Source organism: Cololabis saira, chromosome 20, assembly GCF_033807715.1.
Source record: "Cololabis saira isolate AMF1-May2022 chromosome 20, fColSai1.1, whole genome shotgun sequence".
Lineage (NCBI taxonomy): Eukaryota > Metazoa > Chordata > Actinopteri > Beloniformes > Belonidae > Cololabis > Cololabis saira.
Window position 1 is genome coordinate 23,489,877 of NC_084606.1, and position 24,830 is coordinate 23,514,706.

General features: G+C 43.8%; 1 protein-coding gene across 3 annotated transcripts in view; it reads left to right on the forward strand.

Moving 5' to 3' along the window:
- The window catches only part of exoc6b (exocyst complex component 6B), a 142,360-nt gene that overhangs the window by 77,339 nt on the left and 40,191 nt on the right, over window positions 1–24,830 (forward strand). For 2 of the 3 annotated variants that reach the window (XM_061710438.1, XM_061710435.1), the window contains 5 exons: window positions 2,653–2,764; window positions 3,831–3,965; window positions 4,560–4,748; window positions 9,503–9,532; window positions 20,307–20,448. In XM_061710438.1, the coding sequence (XP_061566422.1) occupies window positions 2,653–2,764; window positions 3,831–3,965; window positions 4,560–4,748; window positions 9,503–9,532; window positions 20,307–20,448 (608 nt within the window). The remainder of the gene's footprint in view (window positions 1–2,652; window positions 2,765–3,830; window positions 3,966–4,559; window positions 4,749–9,502; window positions 9,533–20,306; window positions 20,449–24,830) is intronic. The other variant, XM_061710437.1, reaches the window with a different exon arrangement.

Sequence of the window (24,830 nt, forward strand, 5' to 3'; positions counted from 1 at the left end):
ACACACACACACACACACACACACACACTCCATTTCTGTCCATTCGGCACTTCTGCAGCTCCAGGAATCTTTTTTTTTTTTTCCAAATTGTCGGAATGCTTTTAGGATTCTTCTGCATTTTTGGAAACAAATCGAGTTTGGAATTCCAGCTCTCGCTTTCCCTCCGGCAACGTGTGTGTGTGTGTGTGTGTGCGTGTGCGCTCGTTTAGGTTGAGTTTCCAAGCTTAGACAATTTACTGATTTGGTTGGAATGTGTGCGTGTGTGTGTGTGCGTGTGCGTGTGTGTGTGTGCGTGTGTGTGCGTGTGTGTGTGTGTGCGTGTGCGTGTGTGCGTGCGTGTGTGTGTGTGTGTGCGTGTGTGTGTGTGCGTGTGTGTGTGTGTGTGTGTGTGTTAGCCGCAGGGCTCTGGAATCAGAGACAGAGAAAACACACAAACACGGGTTGTTCATCATCTCTCAGAGGGAGAAACTGATCGCTTTTCTTTTCCGCTTATTATCTGTGTGTGTTTGACCTCCGCGGGCCCTCGCCGGCCGGTGTGCACTTCCCTCCCCGCGGACGGAACCTCTCGCCGGCTCCGTCCGTGAGCACGAGCACATTCATTTATATGCCGACGATACCATCTTGTACACATCCAGTCCCTCCCTGGACACTTCCTTGACTTCCTTGCAAACTATTCTTCAACAATATCCAACACGCTTTCTCCAACCTTCGCCAAGTGCATGATATTCAACCAGAATCTACCACGTATCACCTTTCAATATCTCAGTATTCCAATTTGTCAATTCATATAAATATCTGGGTATCTGACAGTTCACTTTCTTTTGATGTCCACATTAATACACTACTTTCTAAAGTCAGCTCTAGAATTTTTTTTTTTGTTCCGCAATAAAGCATCTTTCACCCGCTCTGCAAAGCACGCTCTGGTTACAATGACAATCCTCCCAATTCTAGATTACGGTGAGATAGTATATAAGTCTGCCTCCAAAACCCTTCTCAACAAACTTGACGTCATCTACCACAATAATAATAATAAAATAATCTACCACACCGCCATCCGCTTTGTTACAGGTGCTCCTTTGGGTGATGGGTATTAACCCATCACTGTAACCTCGACTCACTAATCAACTGGCCTTCACTTCCCTCCCGTAGACTGATCCACTGGTATCAGAATCACTACTTAATATCAACATCAGTAATCGCAACCTACGTTCAAGCAGTTGCATTAACTAATTACCTCCTTTGGCCATAATTCATTTCAGTTCGCTGCTGCTAGTGATTTGAATCATCTGCAAACACTTAAACTTCACACATTCATCCCATTCTCCTCATTCAGAAATACACTCTGAACATTCATCAGTGATCATTGCACATGTTTGTAACTCCTCCTCTGAACACTTTTTACTTATATTTTTTTATATATCGTGTTTGATTGTTTGTTTTCACTGTGATTGTATGTGTTTGACTCTTTGTGCTGCCTCTTGCCCAGGTCGTCATTGTAAATGAGAAACTGTTCTCAACTGACTTACCTGGTTAAAGCAAGGCAAGTTTATAGTATTTGTAAAGCACAATTCAACACAAGGTAATTCAAAGCTCTTTACATCAACATTATAAGCAGCAAGACACAATTAAACTGTAAATAACAAATAAAATGATAAGAAACGAGGTAAAATAATAAAAAGCACAAGTTGTTACAAAGTAAGGGCAGTAGAGTACAGCAGGTACATCTCATTCTTACAATGGCAAGAATTACGTTTCTATACGGTCAAAACGTACAAAGACCGGGTCAAATACATTATTACACAAGTAATCTGTGCCGATTCATGCAGTGAATCAGACCAATTTGACAATTACACATCACAATCCCTGCCTCATTTAAACACCAACTAATGGTTAAATAAAACAATGAATAAAGTGAGCGTCCGTGTCCCAGGACCCGTCCCCCTCGTTGGAGTCAAACGGCGCCTGCAGTTGCTGGTTTTATGTGCAGCTTTGACACTTCCAGGAACCTGTTACCGAACACGAGGCGACGCTCCGCCAAGCGGAGCGCGCTGCCATGAAAAACGTTCCTCGGACTCCCGACGTTGAGCAGAAATGTGTTTCTTCACCAAAACATCGCCCACATTTCAAACATAACAAAACTGATAGCATGTCAGAGATTCTGCTAAGTGGGTCCGGTTCGTCTGCCATCGGGCTTTTTGTTTTGACAGGCTGCGTGTGAAGACGGTCGTTTCATCACCGCCTCCAGAATCCTTGGAGCTCCGGTGTGTTTTCTGCAGCAGCTGTTACGTTCATGGCTTTCTATTGTTTTTCACATCGTCGTGCGGTTTTGTGCAGCATATTTACCTCAGCGGTGTCTTAAAACGGCCCGGTCGGGTGGGTTTCTTTAAAAGCTGCAGCCTTAAACAGTAGATTTAAGATGCTGTTGGACTTTAAATGAGTCTGACAGCTCATAATGTTTTTATTGTTGGCTGACATTGAGACTTTTTCCGAAAGTGGGGATTCAGAGACGGAGAAATTCGCCTTAAACTGTTTGTACTGGCTGTCGGACCCAGCAGCTCTCTGCAGGGGTTCCTGCTGTTTCTGCTGCTCTCTCTCGCCCATGCAGTCACGAATGTGTGTGTTTTATCTGCATGTGCGTGTGTGTTTCCTCAGCTCCACGGAGATAGATGATATGATTCGCAAGTCGACAAATCTGCTGCTGACCAGGACGCTCAGCCACAGTCTGCAGTACGCCATTAAGAAGAAGAATGTCGGGCTGGCGGAGGTAAAGTGTGTGTGTGTTTGTATGTGTGAGTAATAATCCCTCCCAGAGGGAACAAGCTGATGCTGTTTGCACAACTTCAATGCAACTTTGTCAGTCTCGGCATTTCCACCTCATTAACACTCACACATCCTCTTTTCACCCCGTCGTTGGTTGTTGTTGTTTTCAGCGGTGCTGAACTTTAAGACAAAACAATGATTTAACATTTTCCACCTTCCGCCTTCTTTGTTTGTACATTTAGTGATTTAAACGTGATTAATTCACTTGTGCCGGATGTCAGTGATAAGAGGGAAGTTTCTCAGCCCTCACGTGTCCTCGCAGAAGTATTTGAAGACAAAGTAATTCATGACTATTGCACAAGTGCTTTTGGGTCCAAGGACGACAACAACAGTCTCACATTAATGTAGTAACAGGAAACTAGAGGTCGTCCAGGTCTTTTTGTCTCTTAAGACGAGCTCATAGTCCATCCTGGACTGAGGAGGATTCATTGGTTTTCTTGAGTATCTATCTATCTCTCTATCTCCATCTCTCTCAGTCTATCTCTATCTCTCTATCTATCTCTCTCTTTCTCTATCTATATCTCTCTCTATCTCACCATACATACATTCAGCACAAAGTGTAGCTGAGTATCATCAGTGCAGCATGGGAAGTTTATGGCTTGTTGCTAGGTGATATTCCCTAATGAAAGCATGTATTCAGTGAAAAGCATCGGTCCAAGAGCAGAACCTTGTGGAACACCATAACTAACTCTGGTGTATGAGAAAGATGCATCGTTTACAAAATAAACTGGAATCTCTCGTATAAATGTGACTTGAACTTTATTGCCAATAACACGAGTCATCAGTAATAGATTCTTGTGGTTTTATTGAAGCATCAATGAGGTCTAATAGGACAAGTATTTGTACGAGTCCTGTTTGTCTGAGAAGATGAGGAGATTGTTGCAGAAACTCTTAAATAAATAAATTCAGATGAATTTTTCTTGTTTATTAGAAGTCAGAGTTGCTCCGTGTCCAAATGGAGGCTGATGATGCCAATGCAGTTGCACTGATGTGGGTTTGTGTCCGTGCAGCTGGTGCAGGTGATCATTAACACCACCCACCTGGAGCAGAGCTGCCACTTCCTGGAGGGGTTCATATCAAACATCACCAACGTTCCTCCTGACACAGCAAACGCTACCAAGCTGTACGGGACCTCCACCTTCAAGGTACAGTTATGCTCATCTGTTCGTTCCTGGTTGGACTTCCTTTCTATATGATTACACGTCTTTTGCTTTGTTCTTTATTCATTTTCTTCCTTTTGTAAATCTTGAATTTTCCATTCGTTACTTTCCCCTTTTCTCTTTTTATTTCATCTAACTCAATTGCAAACCGGCCTAAATAGTGTCTTCTCTCACAGTTTAACATCAGATGTTAGTTTACATGTAAAGATTAAAGGCACTCTATGTAGTAATTACACTCCAGAGTCAACCCCTGGTGTAAGACAGGAGAAAGTTCACACAGAATACCCCTCATGTTTACGACGACTACCACTGTCTGAAACCTCTCATTGAGTTATCCTCATCTTTATCTATTTAACTTCAGTTATAGTGACGTATCCAACATTTAACCTGAGTTAAGTCACGCTCTGCTGGTGTCCAAACTACCTTTGTCAACAAAAGACAAGAAATTAGACCTAACCATTTTATTAGAGAATAGACGGTGGAGGAAACGGTGATGCGGGTTGATGAGCGTTCTTCGTGTATAACGTTGGACCACTAGTTCCTGCCATGCTGCAGCTTTACGGGACTGTCTTCTTCCAGGACGCTCGCCACGCAGCCGAAGCGGAGATCTACACCAGCCTCAACGCCAAGATCGACCAGTTCCTGCAGCTGGCGGACTACGACTGGATGTCCCCGGCGCAGGGGGGCGGGAACCTGAGCGCCAGCGACTACCTGGTGGACCTGATCGCCTTCCTGAGGAGCACCTTCGCCGTGTTCACCAACCTGCCGGTTAGTACGCAAACACCCGCACGCAATAACGACACGTTTGGCTTCATGACCCCTTATTCACACGAGTAAAATACAAAAATAGGACTTTCAACGCTCCAGGGGTCAAAAATGTGCCTCATCATGTCAGAAATCTGCTTTAGCTCGTTAATGTCAGCTTATGGGTACGTGGATCGCTAACAAGGGCCCCGCTGAGCTCATTAAAGGGTGAAGCGGTCGGGTCGGCACCAGCGGATCAGGCCCTTGACGCCAAAGCTCGGCGGTAGTGACATCACAGCAGCCGGGACGCAGAGCCACATTCGCCCGGTTTCCAGGGAACGTTTCAGCGCGTGGATTAGAGAGGAAGTAATCCCTCCGGTTATTTCTGAAATTATATTTGTATCTTAACCCTTTATGACCAGCTGGAGCGCCGGTGCTTCCGTTTGCATATTGATTTTTAAGATATACAATTACAACCAAATAAAACAGAGCAATAATTCTTTTTGCATGTTAAACAGGAAGAGTTTCACTTGCATATCCTGCATTTATTGTCCCAGAGTTTTAATCCATTAAGTCGTTTGGAAAAATCACATAATAATCCAGTAAAATTTCGAAATCTTCATAATTGACATTGCAGGTTGTTTATAGATCCGGTACGTGTTCACAACTCGTCCTACATTGACGTATGTTGACACGTACATCATCACGTTGTCAGCGTGTTGTCAGGTTGGATTTTTTCATGCCACTTCCCGTGAAAAGGGAGGTGATGTCATTTCCCCGGGAAACTAGTTGCTTTGAATTTGCACTCTTGTTCGTGCTTTTTATCAGATTTTCACAAAAGATTACTCAGCGACTACTCACACGCACCATACACACACTACACACTCACTATACAGGCCCACACACACACATAACGGTTTACCGTGAGGGAGGTTTTGGAGCTGATCTCAGCGCCGGTTGAAGACGCAATTCTAAACGCGATATCTAAAATGATATATCTCAAACACTAAAGTATGAATTCATTCCAAATACATTTCCTGTGGTCTGAAAGGCGTCTGTGTTACTTTTTTCCATTGACAGTTTTGAGGGATCCAGCTGTGGGATTTCTGTATTTAGAAAAATATGTGTAAAATTAAAAAATAAATTACATTTTTTTTGGTAGTTATTTGTACTTTTTAGCAATTTACTTAGTATGGACTTGTAACATACAGATTATTAAAGATTGGCTTATATGGGTTGTTTTGATGCAAAGCAAATAAAAATACTCCACAAAATGGCAGTATAGCATGCAAACATGTAAAAATATGCTCATGCGGACTTGTTTTATGGTAGGTCAGAAAGGGTTAAGCTCTTCCTGCTGCTGTGATGCCATTGAACCCCCCAAAAGTTCAAATGAAGGAGCTGCTCGTTGCTTCTCTTTGAAATCCTTAGATAGTAGAATCAGTAGTAAATCAGGGAAAAGCGAGATGAGAGCGCCGACGAGGAGAGGACCAGTTGTAAAAGCAACGCCAAGTCCGCCACCTGAATGAAAAAGGAGGAAGTGGAAGATAAGTGGAAGGTGAAGGCTCTGTGGTCTCAGGAGATCCCCAGAGCAACATCAGAGATCGCGCTTCTAGGAACAGTACAGATGTTGTGTAGGACCCTCGGGGAGCCGAAGGAGGAACTTCACTTTATTAATTTATCCCTTGAAGGGCGATTAGGTTTGCAGCAGATATAAACATTCAGCACACATTCATCATACAGCCACGTTCAGACATAAAAACATACATGATGCGAGCAGAGAAAAACTACATCAGATGCACCAAGCTCATCGCCCACAGAGCACAAGGAGGGAGAAACAATAAAAAGAGAGACTACCGATCAGCATAAATAGTTTTAAATAGATTTCAACAACTCAGGTGGCAGCATGGACCAGGTTCTAAACCACAGAGCCACAATTACCTCCTCTTCTCTGCAGCGTTCAAAGCCTTAATGGAGAGAGGCACAAAGGAACATTTATATCCATTTTTTGTAGCTGGCGGAACAGTTATGCGAAGGCCAGAGGGAAGAAGCTGATATTCTTGGTTAAGAGGGTGAGTATCATCCCTGCGAATGGATTTTGCTTTCTTAAGCACCTGAGAATTAAAGATTTGGTCCAGACTGCTGAACTTCACCCCAGCAACTTTAGAAGCAACACGCACAATTCTCCCCAGGGAGTTTTTTTCCTTGTTGGCAAGATTTCCGTACCAACAAATGATACAAAACGAAATAACAGATTCAATAAAAGCACTATAAAACATTTTCATCAGGGTTTTGTCTACCTGGAATTTAGCGAGCTTCCTCAGACAAAAGAGGCGTTGTTGACCTTTTTTTGCAAAGCGTATCACAGTTCACATCAAATTTGAGCATATTATCAATTATAGTGCCGAGATATTTGTAACTGGTCACTAGTTCAACTGGCTGGTTGTGAAGAATACTACAATGAGGAACTGGGGATTTACGTCCAAAATCAATGCAAACCTCTTTTGTTTTAGAAACGTTAATTTGAAGGAAGGCTTCATCACACCAAGATATAAAATCATCAAGTACCTGGCCAAGGCTGAACTGAGGGTCCTACTGGGACTCCTAATGTGCTTTCTCTTTAGATAAATTCACATTTTTCCCATCGAAAACCTATTTATTAAAGTTTCATTCCTATTTTGACCATCACACACACACACACACACACACACACACACACACACACACACACACACACACACACACACACACACTCTAAGGTGATTACACGCCCAGATTTGCAGAAGCCGGGTCAGAAAGGCCAGAAGGCCACACACATACGGTGGTGAGCTAAGTGGTTTCCAGCGCCTGTAAGCGGCTTGTCGCTGCACCCGCCCCCCTCCCCGAGCCCCGGACGTGACCCCGTCACACACACTTTAACCCGCTAAGCAGATCAGAGGCCATGGATCTGAAATGCTGGGTGGTATGACCCGCTGAAATAAAAGGTGATGGCGGATTAGTCTGGCTGAACCGGATACCGCTGACATGAGGAGCGCGGCGGAGGGTTGATGGAGGCACGGAGGGACAGAGATAGGTTTAATTACCACCACGATAACGGGGGAGACCCGGGAACCCAGACACAAACTGAGGGACCAAAACACAGCGGACAGATATGTCGTAATTTCAACGATGTTGCACAGATTAGGCAAACTGTCACCAATATATCGTCAATAACACCCCCCGAAGCCCCCTTGTCCGTGTTAAAACTGGCTCGTGGTCAGTCTGGCGTCCATATCCTCACGTTTCCATAGTTACCCCCAGTTCAGGACCCTTTCAGTCCTGTCGCTCACATCTGCAGTGAGCTCCAACAGCAACGTTTACATCTGGTCGTCAACGACGATGTGATGTGCTTTGACATCACGCTCAAAGTTTGTGCACCTTTCTTGCTCCACACATCGATGGATATTCAATTCAATTGTATTTATATAGCGTCTATTACAACACAGATTGTCTCTAGGATCTTTCCAGAGACCCAGAACATGACCCCTGAGCAATTATTACATAAACATAACATAAACAGTGGCAGGTAAAAAACTCCCCTATGATATGCCTTGAAGGGCCTCAGCTAAAGTTTTATGTTTATATGTGCTTTTGATTCTGTCAAAAACATACAAGGTGCAAATACAAACCCAAAGATGCTGACGAAGTTGAGCAGAGCAGATCTGTGTCAGGGTAAAGAGAAACTTCTGGGATATTTTACACATCCAACCACAGACTGATGAACAGCCACAGCAATACATTTAGGCATTTGTTCAAACAAGATTAATCTTCTAGGAACAGTACAGATGTTGTGTAGGACCCTCAAGGACCTGAGGGAGGGCCTGAGGGTCCTACTGGGACTCCTAATGTGCTTTATCTGTAAATAGATGAACATTTTTCCCATCTACACTCTCGGAAACCTATTCAAACCTATTCAAGTTTCATTCCTATTCTGTTCCTTTGTTGGCCCAAAATTAATCTTCTGCAAAAGTAGAGGGTTTTACCCATAACTCTACCCACCGAGACCAAAAAATAGATTCAGAGAATCATCTTAAATGTTAAGCAACTTACAGTCAAACCACCATGAACAGCGATTTGGATGGAAATCACCTCGATGCTGCGACATTCTTTCTTCACAAATGTGTGCGTTTGTGCTCATGTGGCTGATTTAGCAGCTCGACGTGTCCCAGCTGGCAGAGGAAGCTCCGCGGGGGTCGGGTTTCCTCCGCAGCGTCGGAGAGGGTAGGCACGTACATGTTCATCGTCTGATGTCTCGCTGCGGACCAGAGTGCATGCAGGAGCCAGCGTTTCTGCAGAGAATCTAATCGAGTTGGGTTCGGGTTGTGGGGATGGAACGAGTGAGACGGCAAAAGGCCTCGGGAGTGAAAGTGATCATGTGAAAATTAGAAGGGAAATCTTGGACACATAAGCCTCCAGCTTTCTGGTTTAGAAGCTACTTGATCAGTTCTCCGTCGAGCCCTGACACGACTTGGCGTCTCCCTCTCCGGCCTGCGTGTCGATGGGTTTTCCATCATGCTTCGTCTCGCTGCACAAAGGGCCGACGGAGGCGGATTAGCCGCATCTCCAGTAAGCACTTCGCTCAGAGGTGGGAAAAGCTGCCAGTGTCCTCGCAGTCATGTGATTAAGGAGGTTTATTTCCATGCAGCCATTATCCTCCAACTTTTCATCCATCCCATTAATAACACATGAGTTGTGTTAGATCTCGCAGTAAATGTCCTGGTTTATGTTTCCCACCGTAGGGAACACCCGTTCATCACGCCACCTTGCCGGTGAGTATCTGCATTGTTGCGGTAACAGAGTGGTTTTATTTATTTACTTTAATACCAATCCCTCACTCACCTCTTTAACCCTTCAACTTTGACCTGGAGTTTCCACTGACGGGTTCCTGCGTGAGCATGAGTTAACGGGGAGTGATGCACGAGTGCCTGAAGAGGTCTGTGTTCACCTGCCTCTGGTTTGCTGAGACGGATGAACAACTCATGACTCTTTTATAGTTTCATTTTTAGACAATAAAACTGAATTTAACACAAAGTTATTAACATTTACACACAGACCTGCATGGTTGACAGTAGATGTTGCTTTGCTCTGTGCTGCTCAGACTCAGAGTGCACCTTGATGACTAACTGAAGGCGGTTCAGTCAGGAGTGTTTTGGAGCTCCACCTGAAACACGAAGGACCTTCGGTTGAAGAACGCCGATCTGAACTTATTCTAGTTCAGGGATTAGTGTTGTTTCTGTCAGCCTGTTTCAATTCTAGTTTTAGTCCAGTCTTTGGGTCAAGTTATTATTTTAGTTTTTATTAGTTTTCGTCACGTTCATTCTCCTTTTAGTCGTGTCAAGTTTCAGTCGACTAAAAGTCTGAGCATTTTAGTCTTATTTTAGTGCCACTGCCTTCACTCAAAAAACTAAGGATCTTACCAAGCACTTTTCTTATTTCTAACCTAAAAATGCCATTACACCTGATAACACATATAACTTAAAAGGTTAGGTTTTTTCCCACGTGTTTGAATTGAACTTTCATTTGTGTCAAGCTAATTTTAAGTTTTAGTTAAGTTTTTAAGTTAAAGTCTTGATAAGATTTTGAGTTTTGGCAGTGTTCAAAATAAAATTCTGAGCCCTGCTGGAGCACATTAGGCACCAGCGCTACTTGATGTTTTATCCATCAATGACTACAGAGCTAAAATTGACAACTACCCATTTAGCTTTATGACGTTTTTATTTTTCACCCTCATCACTCTACAGCTCTGTGTTTTTACAGATTAAATGCGTTAGCCACACATCGACGGTCATAATTAATAAAAACCTAGCCCTCCACAGGGCTAACGTTATGTTAGCAAGGTACCGTAACGTTAATCTCATTAATTAGCGCTACGTTAACTTAATTTGACGTTGTCTCGGGTGACGGTCCTCCGCTCTCGGAGTAAACAGGGTGTTGAGTGGAGATGCTGAAGCATTGAGGACGTACTGTTGTGGTATCAAGCTCTGTCTTACAGTGAAGACATGCAACAGTGTTGCCTTGGTGTCCAGCTTGAAATGTTCCCACACTTTTGACATTTTCTGCCTTTTCTTTTAGTTAAAACCAAACATATCCGCCACATATACCCTGCTTTGAGTTGGCAAAATTAAACGATTCCTCGAGGCAGAAAAAAATCCTCGATCATTTTTTGTAATCGAGTTACTCAAATTATTCGGGGAATCGTTTCAGGCCTAATCTCAGCTGTGATCGGGCCAAAGGCTGGTGCAGGTCCAGGACCGGTCGCCAGTCCACCACAGCGCTGCGCACGGACAGCCCACAGTTAACCAACAGCCTCAACGCACATGTGCTTTGTTTGAAACAGCAGCTCCTAGAAAGAAACCCCCCCAGACATGAGATGAATTTCCAGCGCTGGTGTCTGACAGGTGAAGCCATTTGCTCTTGTCTCGTCCTGAAGCATATCTACTCTTATATAGTTATTCAAGTATATTGTATGTATATGTGTGTGTGTGTGTGTATTCTGTTTTTTACTTTTTTGTACTCTTTTTTTTTTTTTTTTTTTTTTTTTTTTTTTTTGCATGTTCAAAATAAAATCATCAAATCGAAGTCCCTGAGCAGATACCTGCCCCAGCGCAGGAATACGTCCCCCCCCCCCACGGCACGCTCCCCTGAACCTGGCCGCCGTGAGCTAAGGAGATTCCCATCCTCAGCTGTTTTCCAGCTCATGAATCACAGCAGTCATCTGTAACCTCTTGGACTCGCCCAGAATACTCTGTCACCCCCGTATTCCCTCGTCACAGATTTACGTGAGGAAGAACCCAAGCCGGGCGTCAAACGCCAGCGTCATATTTTTAACTGCGCTCCCACCCCCTGACTCTTGGCTGCCCCGGCCGGCTGTTTGTGTGACTGACGGCTTTCTGGACGGACGGGGAGCGTATTAGACACCGTGTCCAATCCCTTCCAGGAGTTGTGAAACAGTGCGTTAGAAGGCGGCGACTCGACCTGCTTCCATCATCACGAGGCTGAAGTCCTGCTGCCATACGGCCGACTTCTTTCAAGCCCACTCACATGCGACTGTATCATACTAAACAATTTCACAGATGAGGTTCTGCTTGCTCCATCAGATTTGTCTTTGGAACCGTTTGACTTCATGTAGTTGTTTAAATTTAGTCTAACAGAAGATTGAAGCGAGGGAATTTTCCCTTGGAGGCGTTTTTATTGGCCTGCGGTTCGGCACCTGCTCCGTTAGCTTTAGTCGTCCGCGGCCGCGGTCGGGTTCATCTATCCTGCAGGGACTCCACATCCCTTCATCCGCCACCACTGCCTCGCCCTCAGTCCTCTGAAGTCTGCTGGACTGGACTCTGCTGCCAGTAAAAGTCCATTTTTTTTTTGTTTTTTTTTTTAAACTCGTCTGAATTGCCTGAAATTCTGCCCGTTTAAAATCGCTCCTAATTTTTGGCGTTTTTGTGCAAAAACCTAGTCCAAATCAAGGAGTTTGCTTTTGATTGTCCGGTTCCTCTTGTTGGCATTTGGATTCTTTCCTTGTTTACTTGCTCTGTCTCGCGGCTGGTTTGGCGCTCGTCAAGCAAAGTCTGGGCAGCTCACTCAAATCCTTTTCTTTTTTTCCCGGTCAGAAAAGATTTGGTCTTAAGGGAAGAACATTTTAAACTCTTTATAGGCCTCTCAGTGAAATATGTTTTCACTGTTGTGCAATTTCAGAGGTTTTATTGGGTTTATTGGGGCTGAAGTTGTAGAATATACTAGTCAAGGGTTAAGGGAAGCATATAAACATCTGATTTTAACTCCTCAAATCAAAGGTTTGAAGCTGTTTATTGCTTAAAGTGACCCGAAGTCTAATAATAGATGGTAAAGAGTGAAAACTGTCATCAGAGACCAAAACAGTGGAAGCAGTTTGGAGTTAAAGGTGAATATGTATTTACAGCTAAATGGCAGCTGTTGATTGAACTTAGGTTAATAGAGCCATGTCACAATAAAGATAAGATAAGACTAAAGATATAATTCCACTTAAGCGCCAGTGTGGCTGTAGTCCCTACAGACAAACCCAAGAAATAGGAGCTTTTTATGTGTACAAAAAGACTGTCTGCAGCCGTCTCCATCTGGATGCTGCCAGTTTGACAACCAACGTCACTCAAACTACCGTCAGTAGATTCAAGGTTCTTTATTGTTAGTAAAAGTTGGTAAAAAAAATGAAATAAATTAAGATAAATTATATAAAGTGCAAGATAAGAAAAAAAGGAAAAAAAGTATTTAATGCCCAGAAGATTTCCGTGTGATTGTGGTCAGGTGCGTGTTTAGAAAGGTGTTTGCTTTGGAGAAGAAACTGTTTTGAGTCCGTTTGTCTCGGTTCTGGTGCAGCTGTACCTGGATCAGAACTCGGGGCTGACATGTTCCTCGCAGGCTCCTTTAACCTGCCGTCGGTGCCGAGCTGCTGCTCGGTGCAGCTCAGAGCTGGTTTGTAAAGACACCAGAGTCACATCCCTGGAAACATCCGTCACTCCGGCAGCTGCTCTTCCGACCCGACTCAGAGTTTACCTTCAGACATCCGTGTTTGTCTCGTTTCTCCTGAAAATTGAGGTCTGTGACATTGACCCGACAGTCAAGACGGCACCAAACCGGTGACAACTAACCATTGACCATGCCAGCTGTCAATCAAAAGACAGTGCCCCCAGTTTTGCATTCGTTTATTTACGTAATATTTTCTCTCCTAATCCTGGAATGATTTAATTGCACTGAAGTAAAGAGAAACGCAACAGAGTTACGGTTGGACTTCTGGTTCATGTGATTATTATACAACATGGTGACTTTGTAGTTAGGACTGACCACGCCCATTTAAATCAAAGCCCCGTAACAGCATTTAATTGTCAATAACCGTCTCCAGAAACACATTTTTAAGGACTGAAAGATACTCGCTTACTTTTTTTTCCTGAATGGTTTCTTTTTAAGGATTTTTAAGACTCCTACTGATCCATCCAGATCTCGGCTCTGCTCTTGTATGATAACACCAAGGTTGTGATGAACCTTCACCATCGGTGACCGGTTCAGCAACCATCTGTATCTCCAACCTGCCGCTTTGCATTATACAACATAAGACGTTTTCAGGCCGCACCTCTGGGTTCAGGCCGTGGTGATTCCTCGCCTCCATTGCCGCCGCGCTCCTCCTGCTCGTCCTCCATCATGCGGTTAAACCTCCACAGATGGAGGTCTGGGGTCCAGCGCGGCGGACAGGACTTGCGTCATCCAGATACTCGCTGAACTCCACTGGCTCTCCTAACGGAGTTCAGGATGGATGAGACAGATTCGTCCCTCGGGGGGGAAGAAGTTCACGCTCCAGGTTACGACACCGTTGGAGAGACGGAGGAACACGCATCTTGGATGGAAAGAAATCTCAAATATCATGATGGGTGTAGAGGACAGCAGCGATGCTGGAGGCTTGTCCTGCTGCCCGGTCGTTGCGTTCCTCCCTCCTCCGAACACCAGACGGTCCAGATTGTTCTCATTTGTGGTTCCACGACGGTGTAACGAGCTAACGGTTGCTATGGCAGCCGGGGCGTCCCGCTCTACTTCAGAAAAGAAAACTCTTGAAGACGCAATGAAACCTCCTCTCTTAACCCCTCTAAAACTTATGTTTGCACTTTTCTCCATTTGCTTTCAGATATTTTCTATTGTCTTTTCTTTTAACACTCTCTTTTCATATTGATTTAATTGATGTTTAAAGCCAGATCTCTAACCGTATCTTGATTATTGTCCCTCTTATGATTTACTTGGGATAAAAGCTAAACATGTTCTCGTATTTCCTTCTTTTTCTTCTCACTTGTTGATTTTTATTCTGTCCTTTTCTCTTTCCCCTGTTTCTCTCCTTCTGACCTCTCACTTCTTTATTTCCTTCCGTCCATTCGTCTCCCTTCTTTTCCCTAACCTTCAATTTGTGTTTTATTTTTCCAGATTGAAAACTCTTGAGGACGCAATGAAACCTCCTCTCTTAACCCCTCTAAAACTTATCTATTTGCACTTTTCTACATTTGCTTTCCGGCATTTTGTCTTTTCTTTTAACACTCTCTCCCTCTTTTCATATTGATTTAATTGACGTTTAAAGCCAGAACTCTAACTCTATCTTGATTATTATCCCTCTCTTATGATTCACTTGGGATAAAAGCTAAACATGTTCTCGTATTTCCTTCTTTTTCTTCTCACCTGTTGAGTTTTACTCTGTCCTTTTCTCTTTCCCCTGTTTCTCTCCTTCTGACCTCTCACTTCTTTATTTCCTTCAATTTATGTTTTTGCTCCTCTTGCATCTCCTTTCCTGGCGTTTGTTTCCTCTTAAAGTCTTTTAAACTAACCTTTTTCTTGTTGTTTTTCCTCCTCCGTTCCTTCCCCTCCTCACGGTCAGCTCCCCCTCGGGCTAATCGTTGCCAGTTGTCTGTGTTGCGGGTCCGAGGCGGCCCGGTTTGCGTCCCACAGACCTACCTGTGTGTCCTCAGCCGCGGAGGTTCGGGGGATGTAAATAGAATTAGCTCATTTCACGCTCAATCTCCCTCCGTGATAGTTGACCCCCGAGGTGGTGTCGAACGTGCCTTCGGCGTTTAGAGGCCGCCGGCGGATTGGAGGATATCCGGCCCGGTTCTGCGGGCCTGCTTCTCAGACATATGTGCTTGCACGTGTGTGCGCTGCGTGGATAATTTGATTAGTGCGAGAGTCGGAGTGCGCCCGCTGAATGAACTGGTCTCCAGACACTTCTGCGGTGTTCACCGCTACAGTCGGACCTTCTGCTGCTGTCGGGCCCGAGATGTGAAATAAGATCCATTTTTATGGATAAACGAGAGGAACCAGGTCTGCTGCCTGGAAATCTTCCAGTAATGTGATTGGTACCTATGTCCGGTGGTTATTTCATTTATTTATTGATCTAGAAACATCAGCAAACATGCACACAACAGCATTTTAAAGAGGAACGTGAGGTGGAGCCTTTTGAGAAACCTCAGGTTTGAAAAAGCTGCTTTTGCAGGGTGTCTACAGGTTTGAAAAATGTTTTACGGAGCTAAGAAACGATGATGTAGGGGGATGGACCGATATGGTTGTGCTTTTGAAGCGATGCTTCAGTCCTCACTCATGGTATCTCACACATGATACGATATGATTATGAATAGTTTAACTTTATTAAAGACACCCGTGAACCTAGCTCGACAATTAGTTCATTAAAAGGTTGGAAACTTGCCTGTGTGCAGAAGAGAGTCACTGATCAACATGTCGAAGGTGAAGGCCGTACGATCATCTCCAAGCAGCTCGACGTTCCTCCGACTGCAGCTGCAAACGTTAAGAAGCGTAAGGTCCATCAGGCCGGCGCCGAGCTCCCAGGACACGCCCACAACAGGAAGTGGAACCCTAGGGTGAGCAGGAGGTGCTGATGGGAGCAAAACCTTTAAACTGAAGCCCAAGGGCAGGATCCATCACCACTGATCCCAGCATCCATCGCCGTTTGAGCAGCAGTGATAAAAGACGAACCGTGAGCGACTCTGAGATTTAAAAAAAAAGAGAAAAACGTGCATTTGTTTTGAGAAGTAACAAAGTTTCTTGGAGGATGTCTTTTGGAAATAATGAGACAGAAACTGGAGCTCCTTGGCATGTACTTGTGAGCTCTGGCGTTTCGGGGGTCTGCTTTTTCTGTGTGGCGCCGAAGGCCTTGAATCCCGTCGCCGTCGAGGCGAGACATGGCCTCGGTCGGGGGTCAGGGGTCATCCAGCACAATAACGCTGCTGAAAAACTCAAGAACGGGTGATTAAGAAGGTCCAAATGAGTCCGTTGCACCAAGGTGAATCTGGTGATCAGCAGTTCTTCCTCTTGTTAATGTACAGTTTTGTACTATTATTACTATTCGTATTTTTCATCTGATTTAATGTTTTGGTGCATCTGCATGTGTGTCTGTATCTAATTACAGTTTTGTGTTTATAACGGCCTTGTTTGAATAAATATATGAATAATATTTGCATATCGTTGATTGATTAAGCATCAGGTCCATTTCAGTGATGCTGATATACGGTGTAATCTGATTACTATAATGGTAAATAATGTAATTTCAATCTTTAATATTTAAAATTCAGGTTTCATCTCAAAATTAAGTCCAATTTAAATCAGTAACATTTACTGTTCATTACTTTTCTGAGGTGGAGGGGGGTGTTGGAGCTGGTTATTCTGCTAGAGGACTTTGGGACTAGTTAGTAGTCGTGTCAATCCTTAAAAGCACTGGAGTCAATCCTCCAATAGTAGAAATAGCGGTAGTGCAGTCGCCACACATATCTGATCTCAGCTGATGGATGAAAACATTTATAGTGAGTTCAACATCATCATCCACTTCTCTGTGTTATTGTGCTGCAGTTGAAAACAACCTCATATGGAAACTAGCTGAACCAGGATGGAGCTGATGTTCTACAATCACGCAGGATCAGGAAATTACTAGGTTTGTTTTGGTCTCAGTCTGGAGATGAACTAGTCTTGGTCTTGACACTTTCTGGTCCTGGTAGAGTCTTGGTCTCGGTTTAGGTGGTATTGACTACAAGTCTAGTTTCTATGTAAAAGTTCGGCTGAGGGCATCCGTGTTTTGTAAGAGTGACTTTTTTCTTTTTTTTTTTACCGCCAGCTCGTTGTTTTTGGTCCTGTCGCCCAAGGCGTGTGATTGGCTGGCGGCCGCACGACATCTCTGCAGACAAATGGATGTCTAAGTCCTGGCCGAGTTCGTGCCATCTCAGTGTTTCTAACGGCTTTGCCTCGTATGTCACCAAAACACGGGGAAAAAGGGCTTCAAGCGGTGTGAAAATGTGACTTTCAGTGCACGTTTGCCATCGCGGGACCATGTTGATCATTTGTCCAGCGGGAATGGTGGCAGCATTTACAAACACGGGCAAAGAACGCGTGGAAACGCGGTGGTTTATGTGCGATTAGAGCTGCATAAACACGCTGCAGCTACATGATTGTAACAGATTCACACCAGCGCTCGAAGCTCGCTCACAATTATTGCAATTTATATGCGTTTGTCTGATTGTGTGTGTCTGTGTTTGGTTTTGCCGGGTGATTAATGGAGGTAATTAAACACGGAGGGCTGGGAGGAGGGGGCGGGTGTTTCTTATTAATCACCTGCGAGTGTATCGGTGCGTCTCCGCTTGTGTCAGCCAGACACATCAAAACGTCGTCAGGATTAATTTGTGTAATCAGCCCCTGCAGTGAAAACATGCACTTCCCCTCCTGCTGGTGCTCTGTTTTCTGATGGTGAGGGTAATTTGTGCCTTCGACATAACATCCTGTACAAACTGTGTTAATAGAATGAAGGAAAGGGAAATGAATCATAATGAAAATCGTTATTTAATAATTACGAGAAAACAAAACACGCTCCCTCGTTGCAGATTTCCTCGGTTTGGCCTCGGTCTTCGCTGCACTTTTGCTCCCTGACTCCCGGTTTAACTTTCCAGCTTTACCTCCGCCTCTCTCTCTTGCTTCCCCGTGTTGGAATGCAGACGCCGGAGTGAGATCAAGGCCGCGGCCGGTCGCCGAGCTCGGACCAGCATCTGCTGGCGCGCTCACACCTGTTTTTGTGTTGTCATGTACTTCCTCATCCGCTGCTTTTGTTCTTGTTACGCTACTTCTTCATGTTCTGACCATAGATGCATCATACTTAAACACTCGCTCTATAAGTGTGTGTGTGTGGCGATGCTGAATACTCAAAAAAGCTAGTAAAACATGTGTGAGACACAATGTACATCAACCAGGGTCTTAAAAAGTCTTAAATTACGATTTTGCCAAAATAAGCCCTTTAGATTCTTAATTTGTCTTAAATCTCAATCCAAGGTTCTTAATTTTGAATCTTAACATTAGAGAGAATTCATCCGGTCTTCATTAAAGAGTTTTCTTACACTTTGAAAAGGGAAAAGTTTATTTAATTGTTTTGAGGATAAATACATCTCAGGTAAAACCAGGACCAGAACATGTTCTTAGCAGATGTTCTTCAGACGGGGAGTCAGAGAGAAGCAACGTGCACTTTCTGTTTGGAAATGACATTTTTATGTTTGTGCCACTCACTGCTTAATAACTGTTTAATAAATACAGTTTTGGTAAATTTGACTTATTCCCCCTTTTTGCATGAAAGTTTAAAATTAGCATATATTAATGCAGTGTGAACAAGAATGTTTTAATGTAGACATATAGAATCAGCATACTGGTGTGATTGTTTGCATCAAAGTGTTAATTCAAGGCTAAGGCAAAATATTGAGATATATATCGTGTATCGTGACATGGCCTAAAAATATTGAGATATTAATAAAAGGCCAGCCCTAGTTGTATGCATGTACTGATGGTTTCTTGTTGCTAGACTTGCTAGACCCCCTTATTGCAAGGCAGATTTACCTTCGGGTACAATAAGGTTGATCTGAACTGAGCTTGTAAGCATGCAACTTCTCAGCTTCCTGTGATTGAACTACTAGTCAAAGTTTGGGACACACCTTCTCATTCAAATGAACAGAGAGGTATGTTAATGAAGATGATTCACTTCTGAGGCATGTTTTTTTTGTTGAGGACACAATTGTATAGTTGGATCACATTTAGCTTTGGCTACGGTCATGTTGATAAGCTTATCTCATAACACTTAATCTAAGATCTGGTACTGATGATGTGAGTCTGATGGAAACCTGATGTCTTTATCTTGGATTATACTCATCTTATCAGGGAAGATGGGAAAAAATGCTCATCTACCTATCTCTATCCATCTATACATCTATCTCTATCTATATCTCTATTTATCCATCTATACATCTAACTTTATCTATATCTCTATTTATCCATCTATACATCTATCTCTCTATATCTACCTACATTTCTATTTATCCATCTATACATCTATCTATATCTCTATCTCTCTATATCTCCATCTATCTATATCTCTATTTATCACTCTATACATCTAACTCTCTATACATCTATCTCCTTATATCTCTATCTATATCTCCATCTATCCATCCATCTCTGTATATCTATATATATCTCTATCTCTATATATCTATATCTCTATATCTCTATATGGTGACGTAACTGGCTGATTTAACTTTGAGCCCCAACCCTGAGCAGCAGAATCCTCCCAGATCATTATTCTGCCCCTGCAGGCTCGTACAGTCGGGACCAGGAATGATGCCATCATCTGGGACATTTAGTTTTTAGTTTTTATTGCTTCGGAGAATAATCTTTATGCTTCCGACCAAATTGAATTTGTTCTTGGTTTAGCATGGTTTTCCAGTGGGAGGAACTTACTGGAATTAGACTAAGTTAAGTCCACATTCACACTGCACACATGCGGTAACAAGTCACTCCGCTGCAGATAGGAATTATGTAATCTAATTAGAACCGCCCCATTATCCTGACTTTAATCGAGTTTGGACTTTCTGATATTTGAACATGCAGTTCATGGAAAGTTTTACCGTTTTCAGCGCTCGACTCAGGTTGTGTTGCACTTTCCGTCCGCGACTGAACCCCCAATCCAGGTTTCCTCAACGCGCCGCCTGTGTGTGTCTCCCGCAGGGTAAAGTGGCCCAGACGGCCTGCATGTCGGCCTGCAAGCACATCTCCACGTGTCTGATGGAGCTGCTGCTCAACCCGGAGGTGCGGCAGATCTCCATGGGAGCGCTGCACCAGCTCAACACCGACGTGCAGGAGTGTGAGAGTGAGTGTCAGCAGATCTACTGTTTGATTAGTTGTTTGTATGTCCAGGTTTGTAATCTTCAGACAGTCGTAAGTATTTATGAACCTTTATTTGCACATTGATGCAGATCAAAACAGTAGCAAACCCGAAGCCCTCCTTGTTGGCACTCCACACCAAGTTCAGTCATCCCCCATAACTCACCTCACCCTCTCCTCCACACTCACTAATCTGGGAGTTAGACCTTTAATGACCATATAAGACACCTGTGCAAAACCTTTTATCATCTCCAAATCTGCAACCTCCGCCCCACTTTTTAAAAAAATAATTTTTCAAAGCAAAGCAGCAAAACCAACACAACAAAAATAATACAGAGCACATGGTACAAGTAGACATACAGTGCAGTATCGTCATGCTAATCTATACATTTAGATTCGTATTCAGATAAGATAAGATAGTCCTTTATTACTCCCTCAATGGGGAAACTCACGTGTTAACAGCAGTACACTTAACATACGGTACACACACACACACACACACACTCACACACGCATGCGGGGAAGGGGGTAAAAAGGTAAAAAAGTAAAAGATATATATATAATTACAAAATATGGACAGTATATACATTGCGGTGGAGATAAAAAGATAAGAAATATAAGATAAAAAAATAGTGCAAAGGAAAGCAGGTAGAATGAGTGTGAGGTAGACAGGTATTGCATGGATATTGCACATATGATTATTATTCCAAGCCAGTTCTATAAGTCCAGACTTTATCCTTTGAGATGTGGCGGCATCCAGATAGTGAAAGAAAGGGTCCCAAATCCAGTAGAATGAAAAGGGTTTGTCCCTCAGGGCTGAGGAGACGGCTTCAAACGGGATGACATTTGTCACAGTTAGCAGCCATTGAGATAAAGTGGGAGCTTTACCAGAGATCCACATAACCAGAATGCATTTTCCAGCACAGTGCAACAGAATATGTAGAAGATCTTTGTTACTGAATCCAGCTGGAAGCTCATCCTCTAATCCCAACAGGCAAGTTCTTGCGCCAACGTGTAAAGGGCGCTTAAAAATCTTATAAAACTGTGAAATAATTGGAGACTAAAATTGCTGAATGTGAGGACAACTCCATAGACAATGAAAGAGTGAACCTACATTGGCTTGAGATTTAATACAAGCATCGTAAAAGTTTGGGTTCATTCTATGCTCGGCCTGAGGGGTGATATAGATCCTATGCAAAATCTTAAATTGTCTTTCCCATATTGAATTGGATGCAAGAACACTAGTGGACTAGCGGCTAAACAAAGCATCCCAAGCATCTGGTTCTTTTATACCACCCAGGTCTAATTGCCACTTTGCTCTAGCTCTCCGCCGCACTTTAACCCTGCCAGATACAGAGAAGCTCGTCCACGCGTTCACCTCCTCTAGACTGGACTACTGCAACTCTTCACTGGGATCACAGGCAAGAACATCCAGGAACTGCAATACATTCAAACAGCGCTGCCAGGATCCTGATGAGAGTCCGGAAATATGAGCACACGACACCCTCTCTCTCCACCGGCTCCCGGTCTCAACCCGGAGCGAATACAAAGCCCTACTCCTCACCCATAAATGCATAAATGGACCTCCGTACCTACACAAACTCATTACTCCCCAAACCTCGACGTGGACCCTCAGATCTACAACCTGCTCGCTCCTCCGGGTTCCCAGCACCATAGAACTGAGCCTTCTGCTCAGTAGCGCCCCGCTTATGGAACAATCTCCCTGACCATCTGAGGGCGGCACGGACACTGGACTTTTAAGACTGGCCTAAAAACCTTTTTATTCAGGAAGGTGTTTCTGAGTTGAGTTTTATGACTTCTTATTGTTAGTTTTAACTATGTACTGGCTCTGTGGCACTCTGAGATTCTTGGATGAAGAGTGCCTTACAAATAGAATGCATTATTATTATTAGTAGTATTATTATTATTATAGGTCGTGTATTCAGATGTACACCCTGCTTTTGTTTCCTTCCTTGCCCCCTTCCTTCCTCACATTTTCGCCCCCCTCCCTCTCACACACCTCCCTCGCAACACTTTCTTTGTTTAGGATGAATGTCACAAAGCGTTGAAGTCAGTCAGATGACAATCGAACTGTGTTGAGGATTTAAGTCTGGCTGCAGTTTGCCTTTGTGAGTGTAGGGGGCGCTATGGAACAGCCAAACACCCGGTCGGGGAGGGGGGGCGTCTTCAAGACCATCAGTCCTCCAAAAAAAAACAAAAAATAGATCTGAGCTTCTCCTTTGTGCCTTTTCATCTCAGATTGTTTTCACCTCTTTCACTCCTTCTCTCTTTCTGCATCATTCTATTCTTCTTCAGTGTTCGTATCCTCATTTTTATTTACCTTTATTTCTTCTCTTTTCTCCCATCCCTCCCTGTTCCATCGGCTGGACTTCTGAGGGTCCGGTGCGAGAGCGCGGCGTGGGTGACGTCGGTTCGGCCTTCAGAACGAGGGATTAGCGTGTTGCAGAATCACGCGGCGATAAAAGAAATAAAATAAAATAAAAAATAGGCGAAGAAGCGGGAGTGAAAGAAACAGTCGGACAGATGAGACGGAAGAAGCGACTCGGCGGAGGAATGTCTAGAATTCAAAAGGCCAAAGACAGTAAGAGACCGCAGCCAGATCAAAGAGCTGCGGTGCAGAAGATGGGTTACATTAAAGGAAGAGGGATGGATGACAAACCGAAACGAAAGTATGCGAGAACGAATTAGCGGACGGGAGGATGTGGCATTAGATGTGTGAGAGGGGAATTTAAAGGGCTTTAAAGTTAAAAAATGTCATGTTTTACAGCCAATTAGAGGGTGATGGTGGCCGTCAGACAGATCCAGGATGTGGTGACATTTAACCTTGAAAGAAAAGTCTCAACAATAAATATAAATACATAGACACAGATAATAATACAATACAATAAATACAAAGAAAGTATATAAGAGATAACAAGTTATAGCAATTCTTTATTGTGGAATTCCTCTAAAAGAAAGAAAACCTTAGAAATGAGAGCAGTTGTCTGAAGACGCTGAACCCGGAAAGGCGTCAAATGAAAGGAGGAGCGGTCCGGGATGAAAGGGACCGCAGGACAAGTAGAACATGTGATTAAACGACGGAGGTGTGATTTTTAATAAAACCTGAAGCCAAAGAAACACTCTTGAGGAGAGAAGGGGACAAAACGCATGGATGAGAGGAGAGGATGAATGGAGCTGAATGAGGGGGAGGAAGTGCGGAGGCCGCAGGAAAGCTGGATTAGAGATTAAATGAACGGAGGAATTTCAGGATTGACGGATAAAAAGAAATGGCGGCACAAATGAATGAACATGGTCGGCGGGCAGGAGGGAGAGCCGGGAAGAAAGAGGCCCGAGAGGAGGTAAAGAAAGTAGGAGGAACACATTCAGGTCTGGAAGAGGAGGCAGTAATCATGGAGCCCAAAACGGAGGAGAAGAAACGGCGAATAAAGGAAAATGTGACACTTGGCTTGTTAAACACGAATGATGGCGAAAATTACGCAAGAACTGAATAAACAATTGGAAAGACAATAAAAGCAGATAAAGCCATAAATACACAAATAAAAAGCCATATAATTTCAACCAGGAGAGAAGCCAACGAGACAACAAAAACAGTTAGATGCTGAAAAAGCAGCATGACAGACGACGTGACAAAAGATACTTGGTTGGAAAAGTTCATCTGGGTCCAGGAGAGCATCCATCTGTCTGTCTGTCTGTCTGTCCGTCCGTCCATCCATCCATCCATCCATCCTGGACGGGTCACTGGTCCATCGATAACCAACCACACACTCGGTCCACTCGAGCCACGAGCATGTTTTGCTTCAACATATATGAAGTGGTCTCCCCTCAGCCTGCCAACCCAGAGAAGGAGGAAAGCAACCAAATTCTGCAGTGTCTGTACAGCCGCCCGGATGAGCCGTCCAGTGTGATGTGGATCTACGAGCCATTCAGATTCTGCTCCCGTCGTTACGTAACGAAAATGCGATTTACAAGGGTTGGCCTCCGATGCGTGAAACCACGCCCACAACTAACTCCGCCGGCCGGAGCTTCCGCCATTTTTTCGTAGCGGTGAATCGCGTCATTCAGGCAGCCAATCAGCACAGAGCCTCATTATCATAGCCCCGCCCACTCAGAATCCTGCATAGATAATGAGGTTAGAGAATGGGAAGATAAAGACATGGCTCAGAGGCTGAATTTCTCATTTATTTTAGCAAAAACAATCAAAAGCTTGTTTTTAAGACATTCAAGGCCTGTTTAAAATAGGTATTAGATGCCATAATAGGCCCCCTTAGTCTTCACAGGGCGTTGCAGGTCCTTAAGTCTTAAATTCCGTTTTTTTTTTTGCTAAAATAAGGCCTTTAAATGTCTTAA